This window comes from Coenobita brevimanus, chromosome 55 (assembly GCF_032717465.1).
Source record: "Coenobita brevimanus isolate Jiangsu-jjx chromosome 55, ASM3271746v2, whole genome shotgun sequence".
NCBI classification, from domain to species: domain Eukaryota; kingdom Metazoa; phylum Arthropoda; class Malacostraca; order Decapoda; family Coenobitidae; genus Coenobita; species Coenobita brevimanus.
In genome coordinates this window covers 33,461,718-33,478,402 of record NC_137008.1, presented here as the reverse complement: position 1 = coordinate 33,478,402, position 16,685 = coordinate 33,461,718, and the positions used below count along the sequence as shown (strand labels likewise).

Genomic DNA, 16,685 nt, shown 5'->3' with positions numbered 1-16,685 from the left:
TTTCAAGAAAGCATTTGACACTGTACCACACCAAAGACTTTTATGGAAACTGTACCATCAAGGAGGAATTCGAGGCAAACTGTGTTGTTGGATGCAAGATTATCTCATGAAAAGAAAAATGAGAACAGTACTAAGGGGAAATTACTCATCATTGAAAGAAGTGACTAGTGGAGTACTACATGGCTCAGTGCTGGCACCAGTCATGTTTTTAGTGTATATAAATGATATAGACAGTAACACTGGAAATGAAAGCTATCTAAATATGTTTGCAGATGATGAAAAAATACAAAGGAGAATTACTAACACAGACTCTTGTAAAGAGCTACAAGAAGAATTAACTAAACTTCGTGAATGGAGTAATACATGGCAAATGGAATTCAATGTGGGCAAGTGTCATGTAATCAAGTTTGGTAAAAGTGGAAAAAGACCTGATTGGGATTATACATTAGGAAATAAAACCCTACACACATCAGAAAGAGAGAAGGACCTAGGTGTGATTATCAATAACAGACTATCTTTGGCTGACCACATCAGTGAGAAGGTACGGAACATGTATACACTGCTTGCCAATATGAGAATAACATTTACATACATAAATGAAGACATGCTAAGAAAGTTAATAACAACATTCATCAGAGCAATCCTGGAGTATGCATCAGTAGTCTGGAGTCCTTATCTCAAAAAACACATAGGCAAAATTGAAAAAGTTCAAAAGGCTGCTACAAGATGGGTACCAAGCTTAACCCCTTAACCGCGGGGCGTCACTTTCGTGACGCTTGGGAGCAAGGGATCATACCGCGGGGCGTCGTTTTTGTGATTCTGTGTTATTTTGAATTCACCCGGGCTTCCAAGTGGGGGCTTGTATCATCCATCAGTACTGCCAATGTCCAACACTAGTCAGCACTCCTAATCTCATCTGTACTCCCATCCATTGTTGACAATTTAGCCATTTCTCCCCGTTCTTGACTCCCCTCCCTACCCCCCCTCCATTACCCTATCCTCTCGCCTGCCCGGCCGTGCTTCGCTAAGTAAATCTTCCCTGGAATTTTTCACTGATTTCATCAATTGAAATAAGCCCTATGTCCTATTCTTATACCAAATAATATATACAAGAAAGAAATAAGGTAAGTGAGAGTGCCATACACCTGGAATTGGCTAATTATCACCTGACAACACCTCACGTGCACTCGTTCGCTAATTTTCGTTGTTTTTTTCCCCTTGAAATATGCCGTATTATCTATTTTCGTAATAAATATACATGTAAGGAGGGAAGGGAGAAGCCTAAGTGATATTTACATTCACCTGGAACTACCTAATTTATAATGTATTGTCTAGATTTCCTGCCAATCATTTCAGTGCTAGACATAGCTGTTTCAAGAGCTAACATTGGTAGCTCTGAATTACCCCTAAATAGGCCTCCACCCCGGCCCTCCGTTATCAGTTTACTCTCATCTTCCGAAGTGAGAGTACGTATGTTTCTTCTTGCTGACTTCAAGGAATCTTTTCACCCCCATGCAAAGGGCCCTGTGACCTTTACCCCCTACTAAACCTCGTGTGGAAAGAGGTAAAGGGCTGACAATTGATAAAAGAGTGACTACGATCTTTCTATTGAGTAAAACAGTGCAAGTGGAATTGTAAATAATGTGTAAACAGCAAGTGAAAGTAATGAATATAAATATACGTGAACAATGGAAAATAGTTTTATAAGTTACTTCAAGTGACAGTGCATAACACAGTGTAAATAAAATAGAAATGTAAATAACGTAAATAAAATAGAGAACGTAAATAGAAATGTAAATGAGTAGTATTATAAGAATACGAGTATATACCCTAGGAGTAATGAAAGTGAAAGTTTCACTCTAGCATGTCTGAATGCTATGAGTTATGAGAGTGAAGATGAGAGTGACATTCACTCTCAATGCTAGTAAACAGGACGAGAAAGTGAATGCTACATATTTTACTGAAATTGAATCCCTACAGTGACAATAAACTAATACTACTGAAGGAAACTTATGGATAAAGACTGTAGATATATATAAGTGTTATATAGTAATAGAAATATAAAGTGTGAGGGGTTTTATGAATAATAAATGACAGAGTACTAAGAGCGAACTAGTGCCAGTGCGACGATCAGACGCGCTCGTAATTTCCATTGCTTTCACAGTGGTTTTTTTTTTTGAGTATGGATCCCAAACTACTTGAAAATTGTAGAATAGTGTTTATAGTGTTTGTGTCTGGCTGTGGTAATCATATTACGGGTTGTCGGGAAGTGTAAAGTGGAGACTTCGTTACCCTACTTCAGAGGTCTCCACAAGTCCTACGGTAACCGACGAAGGCTCAACAAACATTCCAGGAGAAAGCTGAAGGTATGTGCCATAAGCATATGTAATTTTATTATTCTAGGACTAATAACTGATTTTTGGCAAATATTTTTTGAGAGTCTGTCGGAGCCCAAATAACCCCGCGGGACACGCAAGTCATTGGTAAACAAGCCCGCGGTGTAGGGGTTAAGGGATCTAAGCTACAAAGAAAGTCTGAATGAACTGAATCTACCAACACTACAGGAGAGAAGGAAAAGAGGTGACATGATAATGCTATATAAATGCATATCACGGAAGGAGAAAATAGACATAAATGATTACTTAACATATGGGGAAGCAACGGCAAGAGGACACTGCAAAAAACTGCATAAAAAGAGAGGTGATAAAGACGTAAGGAAATTTAGTTTCCCAAATAGAGCAATTGATCAGTGAAATACACTATCGAATGAAATAGTAGTGTGCCAAAACAATTCATAAAATTAATGATATGTACGATAAATATGGTTTAAGACATGGGACAGTACAAGCTTGACTCATTCCTGTAAAGATACAAGAAGGTAAGAACACACACACACACGCGCACACACACACACACACACACACACACACACACACACACACACACACACACACACACGCATGCACGCACACACACACACACACACACACACACACACACACACACACACTTTCTTTTCTTTGTCCACTATTTACAAACATGCTCCCACACACCTGTGCTTAGAATTCACTTTCATGGTGGTACACGAAGAAGCATTTAGGGCAAAGTGCAATCTTACACTCATGACACTGATAGGCCGTTTCCTTGCTTGCAGTGGGCTGACATTTTGTCATTGAACACACATGACAGTGCCTGTACGTTGCTTGCCCTGCAAGTGTTCGACCATGATTGATGATATATTGTCTTTCCGGTTTCTGTCTTTTTAGAATTTAGTGATAATTAGTTATTTTCCAGAATTGAATTGCCCAGATCATATTGATGATAATTGTGGCACACTTTGACTTTGTGTCAATGTGATCAGCGAATGACACCTTCCCACTTGGTTCTAATTAACAAGAAATATAGGCTCCAAGAGTCTCCCAGTTTGTTTCATCAGTAAGTGAATAGATTTGCTTATGAATGGAATTTTATTAATGTATATGAAAAATTCTGTAAAAATTCTTGTAGCGGTAAAGTCAGTTTTCAACAAGGAAGTTGATACCACTTTATCTCTTCATTCCGTACATCCTGTCCAAAGCAGAGAGCCAACCTGATTTGGGCTAAGTGTGGCTGCTCAGCTCATCATGTTTCCTCACACATCATATGTTATATCTGTGTGGTTGGACTGTGCAGTTAAAGCAAGAATGTACATACAGGTAAAGTTTTAATATTTTATGGTTTGTGTGGAGAATGACAAGGGTTGAGCACAGGAAAAACATAGTGCCTCTGAAATAGAGTGCAACGAAATTTTAAGTAAAACTGGATGATGATGAGCTATCCTTAGAGGAGCAGGGAAGATGGCTGAGACTGCTAAACATCATAAAGGAGGTAGAAAGGAGGATATTGAGATTGTTAGGATATGTCACACTGGTGGACCAGAGGAGTTGTTGAAGTATCCAGGCTCCAGGTTGTTGACAGAGTAGGAAAGAAAGTCTTGGGACGAGGTTGGAGTGCTACCTCAGGTATTTATTACTAGAGAGCTGGTGCAAAACAGAACAGGGGAGAGGAGAGTTGTGAAGTGAATTTTTCTAACCCATTCAGCATGGAAAGCAGACCTAAAACAAAAACTGATGAATGATTGACAGCGCAGCCTTAGCTAGAGCAGAGAATTAGGAAGATTAAAGTTCGGGAACGTGAGAGCTCATGAGGTTGTTAAACATGGAACATTAGCTTTGACTTGGAGATTAATAATCCATCCCTCATGCAATCCTACATTTCCCCATGAGGAACGTAGGAGCCCGAGGCTAGGCAAGTTGGTCCTGACAGTTAAGATGAGAGTGACCAGCTTCACTCATGCTTGAGTGGCATTACTTGAACAATAAACTCCAACCACCCCATGGATATAAACCTTCACTGGCTCAATCCGATTGGAGCGCTTTAATTACTCACTAAACCACCAGGCATAAAAATTTGTTATATGGTTATCACCCAGCATAGGAAATGGTTTCCTAGTGTACAGGAATCCATCTGGCTTGTCACTTAGTGTAGAGTCACCCACAGGCAGAAGGAAGAGGAAGGAATGAGGGAAAGAGTGACAAAAGAGGGAGTGTAAAGTCAACCATAGGCCGAAGGGCGAGGTAGGAATGAAGGAAAGAAAGAGGAGGATGAAAGGAAAGAAGGATGGAGGAGAGGAAAGGGCATAAAGAATGTATTAGGGTACAGAGAAGAGTATCAGTAGCCTCAGAAAGCTGTGTCATGATTATGAAATAGAGGTGAGACAAAGAGAAATGCTCTTCTGGTGAGGAAATTTCAGGAAAGGTTACAGATTTTATAGATATTGGTAGATTTTTGGGCAGTGGTCCAGAACATTTAATATACTATTAGTTGACACGGGGAGAAGGACTGAAGGTTGGGGTATCAAACAGGTAATGCAATGTGTAATATGCATGTAGTTTGTTGTTGATAGCACAGGTTTAACAGTGTTTTATATATTGTTTTTCAGATTTTAGCAGACCTGGAAGATTCACAGTTTGCAGCTTTGCCTCCTGACCTTGCACAAGAAGCTCAAACTCTCCGTCGGCAGCGAGAGGAACGTAACAGACATGTGCATGAGCATATGTTTAATCGGTCAGGTTCCTCTCTCTCCTCCATCCTTCGTAATACTGCCCGCATTGGGTCTCGCCTCATGCACTCCTCCAGTTGGTCTACCAGCTGGAACCTTCGCCCCTCATCCAGCGGCCAGCAAGTTACCACCACGTAAGTGAAAATGGTAGTATGCTAAATATTTTTAGCCTTTTGGTTGAGTGATGTCAGTCGAAAGACACTTTCAAGTAGCCTAACCATGCCAGTATGTTATTCTGAAACCTAACCATAACAGTAGGTACCAGTATGTATTTAGAGCATCTAAATTGCCATAAAGATGAAAATATGGCTTTGCACAGAACTGATGGAGTAAATCTCATCTGTTCTGTGCTTTTGTTATCGCACACTTCAGCTGTCACATGCCATGCTCAGTACCAGTTATTTGTGATCACCAAGGGATCACTGTACTTAACACCCTGAGACATTGCAGTTTCAGTCCAATAGTTAAATCGGAGGCCTCACTTAGTCCACGTTCCACATTCAATGACCCCTTTGCATCCTCTTCCATACTCTTGACTGCTTTCAGCAGCTTCCTATATACTTTGTATATTTTCAGCATCTCCAGTATTCCTTGTTTGTCTACCCCGTCAGACTTTTTCCAGTCCATTAAGGCAAAACAAAGTTTCTTGCTTTTTCTCTACTCTTCCACTAAACATCTTAGTATGAATATCTGATCTACACACTCCCTCTTTTTACTGAAATGCCCTTGTTCCTGTCCAACTAAAAGTAATTCCATGGTTTTCTTCATAACTCTGTCAACAAGTATCCTACCTTATATCTTTCCTCTTCCATTTGTACAGGGGAACTATTAAACACACTTCTCTTTCTCCTTGTACCTTGTGAAGGGGAGCTACTATACAGTACTGTAGCAGACTTTCATATCCCATGGAACACTACATTCCTTCCAGACCAGTGTGCAAATTTTCAACATTCATTCAGTCACAACCTCCATTGTATTTTAGCATTTCACCACACACACACCATAAATTCCTGGTGCTTTCCTTTTTTGACTTTCTTCAGTGCTTTATACACTTCCACCCAACAGATCCCCTTTCTTACCACTCAGCTATTCCCTAACCACTTATGTACTTTCATTTTCTCTGGTCAGTAGCTCCTTTAAATGTCGTTTCCATCTTTTTTACAACGGAGGAAGGAAAAACAAATGAATAAAAAAGAAAAAATAATCCATACACCAGGTTATTGGTGTCCTCTATTCATAAAATATCTGTAACAGTTAGACTTGAACTGCTGTGGGTTGAAATTTAGAGGGAAACAACTCTGGGGAAGCAAGTTCCAGAGAGATGCAGTTCGGGGAATGAAAGAATTTTGATAGAAGTTCTGCAATATGGCTGAGTGACATTCCAGTCATTAGCGCTACCAGATGCCCAAGTAGCACGAGGGAAGGTATGGAGAGGTGGCACCATGGACGCAACTTCGCCAGAGCATTTACCGAAAGAATATCTGTAAAATAGTGCAAGGGAGGCAACATTCCTTCTTACTTGCAGGGGAGGTAGTTTATTTGTAGTGGCAAGGTTGTTAATGATTCTAACAGCTTTGTTCTGAATTTTATCTAGTTGTTTTAATGCAACCTATCCACATCCATTCCACAAGGGTGAGCAATATTCAAGCTGAGAGCGCACGTGACTCTCATAAATTATACCCAACTGCTCATCAGTGAAGAAGTTACGGACTCTGTACAATAATCAAAGTTTCTTTGAGGCAGTTTTAGCAAGTGATCCACCAGGATTTTATAAAGTTGTGTATTTTGCAACCACCATTTCTATTTTGTAATAAATAGGAGTGTGTGATGTATGTAGGATTTATTGACATGGGGCTTTGTTAGCCACATTACCCACCATGTGCAATTTAAGTAGTCCCACATCTCAGATGTAGCAGGAGATAGGTGGAGAGGCTGTTCCTGCCTGGAATATTATTTTATCTTTTGATTCATGTCCTGAAACATATCTCCCTCCTTTCTCCTTGTCTTCTCTAGAAGGTATAAAACTGCACACTGTAAGAGTTGTTGGCAGTGGGATTGCCGTGAACATTTGCCAGTACGGGGTAGATTTATGTCTCCTTCACTCCTCCATTTATCCACCTTATAACATTATCAAGGAATATCATACAGTGATTGTGTTTCCTCTCCTTTATTGCAAGTGATACCAACAAAAATATATCACTGGTTTCAAATGAACTTTGATATGGGTGGGATGAAATCATCGATGATGTACCCTCCTTTTAGAATAAGCCCACACAGCATAACACACATAATGGAGCACTGCACAGTGCATACCAAACTAAGATGCCGACATAGCGTCAGCGACATAGGGATCCCATGGGGTGACTCCATAAGGGCCTGACAGACTGGGGTTAAGTAGCAGCAACAGCATGTAATCCCTCCCTTCCCCCCAGGAGCAGTAAGCCTCGAGGCCGGCAACTGCTGGACCATGAGGCCATGACATGCCTGTTGGTATTGCTCTTCGTTGATGAGCCAAAGCTAAACACTGGCCGGCTACACAGAGTGCTCCGCTACCTATGTCATCATGCTCCTACTAGAGACTGGGTTATTAAGGTAATACAGCATTCTCATCACAGTTATCCTTGTGTTTGTGTTAATTTGTACTATGTACGGTATATTATTGAAGCAGTTTGCATGTACATCACAACATGCTGGGTAGACAGCTCTGTGAAAGACTTTCAAGATTGTTTAGAGTAATTAGTATAAGCATCTGTAGTCAGCTCCCTTATAACACTGTTTATATAAATGCACATAGCCATTTGTCAGGTTCTAAACTTTTCTAAAATGCATGTTGAATGTTCATAACTTGTGGTGTAGGTCTAAGCATAGCCAAATATGGCAATCTCAGCCAATACATATACCTGCCTCCCATTGTGTGCAGCGAGTAACTGCTCTGGGTCCCACTGTGCATCTTCGCCTCCCTCCTCCTTCCTCCCTCACACCAAGTCCGTCTACTGTCACAGTTCTATTTATGTACAATAAAAGTGTGTTTTTATTTGTGTGTATCAATGTATTGTTAGACTTACTTAGCGATATTTGATGCATTTAAGACCAATTGGGGGAAGGTTTGTGTGGGTGTAGGGAGGTCACTAGGGGTGACACTAGGGAAGGTCCTGATAAGTTTATTCTCGCATGTAGTGTCATCCTTTTTTCCATAATGTGTAACATGTTTCTGACCAAATTGCTGTGTTATAGTTGAGCTGACTGTACAGTCGTTCTTCATACCTGTCTTGACAGGTAACACGAATATTGCATTAAAAGAAGTATCAGACATTAGGTGGATAGCCTGACTATTGAATAAAGACCTGGTTTTTCCCTTTTTCTTAAACTTAGACACACACACACACACACACATAGATAGATAGATAGATATAGCAGAAATCAAAAGTATTTTGAATGAAAGGATTTACAATGTAGTTATGTAAAATTGCAAATAACTCTTGTTTTGATGCAGTGTAGTCATAGTCAAGTTTAGTTTTAATATACAGTATTTAGTGATGATGTTTCTTGAAGGTTGCTTGCAACACATTTCTTTCTCATGGTACAGGCACTGTTGTCGATCATTGAGCGCTGTGGTGACCAGAGCCAACAAAGTAGTTGCACTGGGGACCAGGCCATGGCAAATGTACAAACAGCAATACAGTTACCTGACATTGGTAGTAAAGGTATTGGAAGGAAAGGCAATCTTGGTGGGAATAGGATAGATCTTCCTCCCTCCACCACCACTACAACCACCACCACCGCTGCCTCCATCACGACCAGCCCTATTTGGCGGAGTGAAGCCCGGTTATGTGTGGTACCGTCGTGGCTAAGCATGAGCATGGATGCTGCCCTTGGTTGCCGTGCGAGTATCTTCCAGATCCACAGATCGCAACAAAGTGGCAAGCGCACCTCAGTGGCTGCCCACACCACAGCTGTCAACATTCACCCCCAGGCCTCACCCCTTGTATGCAGGTTAGTGCAGTGTCCATGTAGGGTTTGATGTTAAAGAAAAGTTTAAGCAAATAATTTCCTCTTACCCCTTTTCTTCTGTGTGATATTGCAATTTTGTACATAGCAGTGGTCGGCTTCCCTAGACTCTGGGAGGTACTACCATGTGAGTGAAATGTGGCTGCAGACTTTGTAACTAACCACACAATCATCATTCAGGCAGGAAACATTCAGCTTCACATAAATAGAGTAAAAGTACAAGCAGACATTGTTACAGATCTTATTAATTGTGAGATTTCCTTTTTCCCAACAGTATCACCAGATGTTGGAAAATAAATAGCTGTTTTGGCTTTTGTTCAGCTTTCACTCCATAGAAAGCATCAGTTGTAACCAAGTATATAGGGATTCCTTAAGAGATAGCGTGATATATGAATTGATTGATTGATTGATTATTTGGCAATGCCTTCATATTTCATTCTTTTTATTGCCACATTAATTTATTCATTTTCATTTTTTTGAAAGAAGTAAATTCTGTTACATTCATCCATCCATCTGTTAGTCATCAAATCCTCAGCTGCCCGTGTGCATTTAGCCAAGCAATTATTTGGGGAGGGAAATTCAAACATAGGTTTACACTGTCTGTTGAATATTTTCAGTCTTGGCTGATTTCCCACCACACCCCTGAAAAGTGTATTTATGGATACCCACCTTAATATTACTGGCTTCCAGTGTATTCCTCTGTCATAACAAGATTCCTTCATCATATTTGCCCATTAGTGTAAGCTAAAATGAAAGTGAAACAGTGATTAACATCTGCACTTTCTGAATAAGAAATGAAATTGTGTAAATACAATCTCTACCTTATAGAAGGACTGCTCTCAGCCTTTGTGTTTTGAGAACTTGTCTAGAAACAGAATTTCATGAGCTCTTTGTTCATGTTGAGATTTTTTTATACGACCTGTAGCTTAGAAAAAAAGAATGAAAAACAAAATATTGAGCAAAACATGACTCCTGAGCCAGCAGCTGTTGCTTACCAGTGACTTCAGGAGGAATAAGAGAGTTACTGATTATTTCATATTCTTCCAGATTTGCACCACTGTGTGCTAGTTCCTTGAAAATGTGCTTCTTTCAAAAGTGGATAATGGAGGTATCTGACAATGCCAATGCATCACAATCTGTGAGAGTGATGATGGAAGATATTTTTAATCACGTTGCTATAACAGGTCTCTCCTAAAATCATTTAAGATTGGTAGTTGCAAGAGTAACATATACTGTAGAAAGAAAGTATCATCATACTGATGAGGCTAACCACAGTAAGTACTGTTTTCATATGGGGTGATGAGAAAAGTAAAAACACGAGTAATGGAGAAAAGAGTGGCATTGGTAATGCATGATGATAGATGAAATATTCTCAGATTTGTTGTATGCTGATGATACAGTGCTGCTTGCAATTGCCGAACAAGAACTTTGTAGACTAGTGCGGAGTTTTGCTGATGTCTGTGAGCGTTGTACCTTAAAAGTAAATATGCAAGAGAGTAAAGTTATGGTTATCGAGAGAGAAGGTGACTCCCAGTGTGATGTTACAGTGAATGGAGAGAGACTGGAATTGGTGAGAGAGTTCAGATTCCTGGGTACAGTGATAGAAGACAAGGAAAATGTGCGAAATAAGTGGAAAGTAGAGTGACCCAAGGGGTGATGGCCTTGATAAGAAAATAGGTTTGAGTGTTGCAGCTGCACAAAGCTTGCATGAAGGAGTGTGAGTGCCATCTTTAACATATGGATGCAAGATCATGGTGTGGCATGAAAATGAAAAGTCAAGAGTAAGAGCAGTGGAGATACGACTGCTGAGGAATGTATAATGTGGAGTACGGAGGGTGGATAGGATGCAAAATAATGTGATTTGTGAAAGATGTGGTGTGAGGAAGTTGGTGTACACCAGAATTGAAGAGAGTATACTGAGATGTTTTGGTCATGTGGAGAGAATGGATAATATCAGAGTGGTGAAAAGGTATATCTGAGCAAATTTGAAGGAGGGAGGAGGCGAGGTAGGCCAAGGAGAAGGTGGAGAGATATGGTGGATGGGTGTGTGAGAAAGAGAAGTTTGGAAGTCGGTGAGGCTAGGGGACTAACAAGAGATTGAGCTGGCTTGATGAGTATTGTGGGGAGAAGCATGTTATCGGGGGTTTGACACCCTTTTTTAATGTGACTGTTTGGATAGACTCTGTCAGATACATTTATGTGAAGCTATAGAACGTGGTGAATGTTCTTGGTGTATCAGATAGAGCCAGGATTCTGGGGGCTTGAATGGTGAGCAAATGGAAGCATGGCCTATTGCATTGGGCAAATTTTGGCTGTCCGGACATTGTTACTTCTCACCCTGCCCTAGGGTGGGAAAGGGTGTCCGGATGATATATACTGTGTATATATATATATATATATATATATATATATATATATATACACACATATATATATATTGTGGTAGGTGGGGGCGCTCACCATCCACTCACTCGATGTAGTGCTGCTCTCGGGTGTCTGTCCTTTCCTCTCCATCCTTCTTTCCTTCCATTCTCTTCTGTCTTTCATTCCTTCATTCTTTCCTTGTCCTTCCGCCTACGGGTGACTTTAAACTCCCTCTTCTGTCTTTTTTTCCTTCATTCTTTGCACTTCCTTCAGCCTGTGGGTGACTATACACTGAGTGACAAGCCAAATGGTTTCCTGTGCACCAGGAAACCATTTGCTACGCTGGGTGGTAACCATATAACCAAATTTTGGCGCCTGGTAGTTTAGTGGGTAATTATTGCGCACCAATCGGATTGAGCCGGTGAAGGTTTATATCCAAGGGGTGGATGGGGTTGATTGCTCATATAATGCCACTAAGGAATGAGTGAGGCTGGTCACTCTCATCTTAAATGTCGGGACCAACTGCCTAGCCCCAGGCTCCTACGCTCCTCATGGGGCAATGTAGGATTGGATGATGGATGGATGGATGGATATATATATATAGATCATCATCATCATCAGCCATTATAAGTCCACTGCTGAACAAAGGCCTCTCCCAACCTTCTCCACGAATTCCTTGGCTGAGCCAATCTTTGCCACGTTTTCCTTGCAAATTTCTTTTCATCTCTCCACCTCCTGTCTGGCCTTTTCCTGCTACGCTTACCATCTCTTGGTGTCCAGTCAGTCAGCCTCTTGCTCCATTGATTATCCCTTGTTCTTGCTACATGGCCTGCCCACCTCCATTTCTGTTCTTTTATAACTTCTATAGTATCTTTGACTTTAGTCTGCTCTCTCACCCAAGTTGATCTTTTCCTGTCTCTTAAAGATATTCCCAACATTGACCTTTCCATTGCTCTCTGAGAACGAATTAATTTATTTTCCATCGATTTTGTCAGTTTCCAAGTCTCACAACCATACATCATGGCTGGAATTATACATTTCGTTATATACTTTTCGTTTCATACAAATTGGCAAGCTACTTTTCATAATGTCTCTATGTTTACCGAAAGCTTTCCATCCAATTGTAATGCGTCTTTTTATTTCGCTATCATGATCTTTCGTTAATTTTAGTATTTGTCCCAAGTAGTTGTACTCCTCAACTTCTTCAAGATTTTCATCGCTTATTCTGATGACGCTCTTTGGTGTTTGTGGATTAAACATTACTTTAGTTTTACTCCGGTTCATCTTTAGCTCTACTTTGAGACTTTCTCGGTTCAGGTCATTTAACATTTCTTGCAGCGTCTCTGCTTTTTCTGAGATTAGGACAATGTCATCTTCAAATCTTGAATGATTTAGCTTTTCTCCATCTATGTTTACTCCATTGTTTTCCCAGTCTGGCTTTCTGAAAATACTTTCTAGGCATGCTGTAAATAACTTTGGTGAAATTGTATCTCCCTGACGCACGCCCTTCTCAATCTTAATTTTCTCGGAGTCCTTATGTAATTTAACTGTAGCAGTTCCCTCTTTATATATATTTTCGAGCAGTTTTATAATGTTCTCATTCACTTCTTGTTCTCGCAGTGAATTTATAATTGCTATGTGCTCCACTGAGTCGAAAGCCTTTTCGTAATCAACAAAACCTAAGCACAGTGGTTTGTTATATTCTGTAGTTTTCTCAATTAGCTGATTCATTGTGTGCAGATGATCAGTGGTCGAATACCCGCATCGGAATCCTGCCTGTTCATGAGGTTGGTTTTCCTCCAAATTTGTAGCTATTCTGTTTGTAAGGACTTTAGTGAAAAGTTTGTAAATGACTGATAGCAAGCTAATGGGTCGATAGTTACTAAGGTCTTTTGAGTCGCCTTTTTTATAAAGTAGAATAGCAATTGCATTACACCATGTTTTGGGAATTTTCTTCTGTTTTATACATTGGGTAAATAAGTGAGCAAGCCTATCTTGTACTTCTGCTCCTGCATCCAACAGTAAATCTGCTACTATTCCATCTTCTCCCGGAGCCTTCCCTCTTTTCATATTGTTAAGAGAAATATTTACTTCGTCTGATGTTATCTCAAGTATTTCACTTGTGTCAACGGAAAAGTTAGCTCTTGGTATTACTGTCTTTGATGCATACAGTTCTTTGTAAAATTCTTCAACTCGCTTCAGCATCATATCTCTGCATTTAATGGCTTAACTGTTTTTGTCTTTTAGTTATGTAATTTGTTGCTTTCCAAGTGCCATTTTATTTCGGACTTGTTTCAGACTTTTTCTTTTTTTTTGATGGTTTCTTTGATTTGATCCATGTTTCTCTTTCTTTTTTCTTCTCTTTGTCTTTTGTTGATAAGCTTATTTAATTCTGCTCGTTCTATTTCATCTTTCTTTGTTTTTACTTTCATTACCTTTCTTTTTTTTCATAAGCTCAAGTGTCTTCTCTGAATACTTCCCGGCTTTGGTTGTATTAGATTTTCCTGCTACCTCCGCTGATTCTTTTTGGACTTTTGTTAGTCTGTCATTCAACTCATCAATGTCACATTCAGCATAACTGAGAGCCTGAAATCTGTTCCTTATTTCCAACTGAAAAGCTGCTTTGTTTTCGCTGACTTTTATTGGGTATATCTTTTTGTCTTTAATCATCTTCTTTCTTTCACTTTTGAAATTGAATCTTGCTGTGCAACCCACCATTCTATGATCACTTCCAATATTTACTTTGTTGATAACTGTGACATTTGTGATTGTGTTATTCTTATTTGCTATAATGAAGTCGATTTCATTCTTTGTTTCTCCATTTGGGATTCTCCAGGTCCACTTTCTCCCTGTTCTTTTGTGAAAGAATGTGTTCATTATTCTCATGTTAAACATTTCTGGAAAGTTTACCAACATTTCTCCTCTTTCATTCCTTTCTCCCACTCCATACATGCATCTCCATTTTTTGATTTTCCAACTTTTGCATTGAAGTCTCCCATGAGTATAGTATAGGTGGTCTTTTCTTCTTCCATAATCTGGGAGATGTCATCATAGAACGTTTCAATTTCTTCATCTGAGCTCTGAGAAGTTGGTGCATATACTTGTATCACTTTCAGGGTATATTTTTTGCACAATCTAATTACAACCACTGCTGCTGTGTCAGATGCGCTGCTGAATTTAACAATGTTGTCTGCAAGATTTCTGTTAATTAGAAATCCTACACCACTATTTCTTTCATTTTCCCTTCCTCTGTGGTAAAATAGGTGGCCACTGTTATTTAGCTGAATTACTTTTTCTTCTTTTCTGTGGGTCTCACTCAAACCAACAATATCCCAACTAATGTTTTCCAGTTCAGCCATTAAGTTATCAAGTTTGTAATCTTCAGCGAGGCTTCTTACATTGTATGCATAGATCTTCATTGATTTAAGAGTGTTTAATATCCCAGTCTCTATCTTATCAACACAGTGCTTACTCACTTTCGGTGGCACACTGCCCATAAGCACAGGAGGCAGTGCGGTTGGACCTTTAATAGACTATGATCCAACAGGAATGCCTGTCAAATACTTTGCAATAGAACTCATGTTTGGTTGAGAGGATTGTGGCAAATAATCTCACCTCCCTGCCACATAGTTTCTGGTGAGATGTAATTTTTTCTGCCACCTTATTCGTTATATTCGGTGGAGCCCTATATATCTATAGGGAGTCCCATGGTCCGCGCCGTCTAAGACTGTACCTTGTATATCTACAAGGCCTTCCCCTATCCACCACCCAGGGACGTGCCAGGTAGCAGTGGGATATATATATATATATATATATATATATATATATATATATATATATATATGTACATTTATATATATATATATATATATGTACATTTATATATATATATATATATATATATCTATATATATATATATATATATATATATATATATATATATATATAAATAAATGTGGCTCAGTGGGTTAGAGCGCTCCTCTCTGACCGTGGGGTCGGAGGATCGAATCCACTCAAGGGTCATTGGTAGACATCTGGAAGGGCATCCGGTCATAAAATGCTACACGCTTCAAACCAAAGTCCTCTACCGAGGGGCAACGCCTTAGCCCATATCCAAAAAAGGGGTACCTGGCGTAAAACTCACTATTATATACAGTACTCGTCAAAAGTATTCAGCGTTGTCCGCCGGGCGCGCAATACTTATGGCCCAAAAAGAATCACCCATTTTGGGGGGTAAGAATTGAGCCACAAGTTTGAGCTCCGAGCATGACGTCACGGTAGCCTGAGGCCTTCCAACGCGCTGGTTGGTTCCCGCCTCAGTCGCCCACGGGCTGCTTGAGAGAGGGGAACTCCGCCGAGTGTCCCTCTCAAATTGCGCCATTTTTTACCGAGTGTCCCGCAGTGTTTTGGCCTTCAAAACTTTGTTATGGCACCTACCCGTGAGCTATCGAGTGAAATCGTATCCCAGATCATTGCTCTAAAGGAGGCAGGCCACCAGACAAAGGAAATTAGTGAATTGGTTGGTGTGGCACGATCGACAGTGCGTCGTTGGTGTGCGCGGTTTCGGGAGGAAAACAGTGGTGAAGTTCCCACAAAGAAACCGAGGTCTGGTAGGCCTAGGAAAACTTCCCCAAGGTCTGTTAATGTTTTAAAACATGCAGTGGAGTTTAATCCTCGTGTGAGTGCAAGGAAAATTAAGGAGAGCAACCCGGAAGTGTTTGGTGAGGTGTCAGTGAGAACAGTGTCTCGTAGGGTGCATGAGCTTGGTTACACAAGTCACAGGCCTGTGAAAAAGCCTCTTCTCTCTAGCAGCCAGAGAATTCGTAGGCTTGCCTTTGCTAATAAATATCTGAATTGGGGTGAGGAGCGATGGTTGTCAGTGTTGTGGTCTGATGAGGCAACGTTTAGTGTTACCTGTAACAGAGGAGCACGCAAAGGTAGTGACCCACTTGACCCACGGTATGTAGAAAGCACAGTTAAACATCCTGATTCACTCATGGTATGGGGTTGTTTCTCAGGGAAGGGTTTGGGGAAGCTTGTTGTACTTCCCAAGAACCTCAGGGTGAATCAGGATGTTTACCTGGAGCTTCTGTGTGGTCATTTACCAGACTCCTTCGAGCTAACAGGTGCACGAGTGTTTCAGCAGGACGGTGCACCTGTTCACAAGGCCAAATCGGTCACCAATTGGCTTCGTGACTGCGAGGTATCATT

At 40.4% G+C, this 16,685-nt stretch overlaps 1 protein-coding gene across 1 annotated transcript in view; it reads left to right on the top strand.

Annotated features, from left to right (window-relative positions):
• The window catches only part of HUWE1 (HECT, UBA and WWE domain containing E3 ubiquitin protein ligase 1), a 1,134,422-nt gene that overhangs the window by 882,851 nt on the left and 234,886 nt on the right, over positions 1-16,685 (top strand). Inside the window, exons 45-47 of the mRNA XM_080273518.1 lie at positions 4,982-5,235; positions 7,534-7,693; positions 8,688-9,094. Coding sequence (XP_080129644.1) covers positions 4,982-5,235; positions 7,534-7,693; positions 8,688-9,094 — 821 coding nt within the window. The remainder of the gene's footprint in view (positions 1-4,981; positions 5,236-7,533; positions 7,694-8,687; positions 9,095-16,685) is intronic.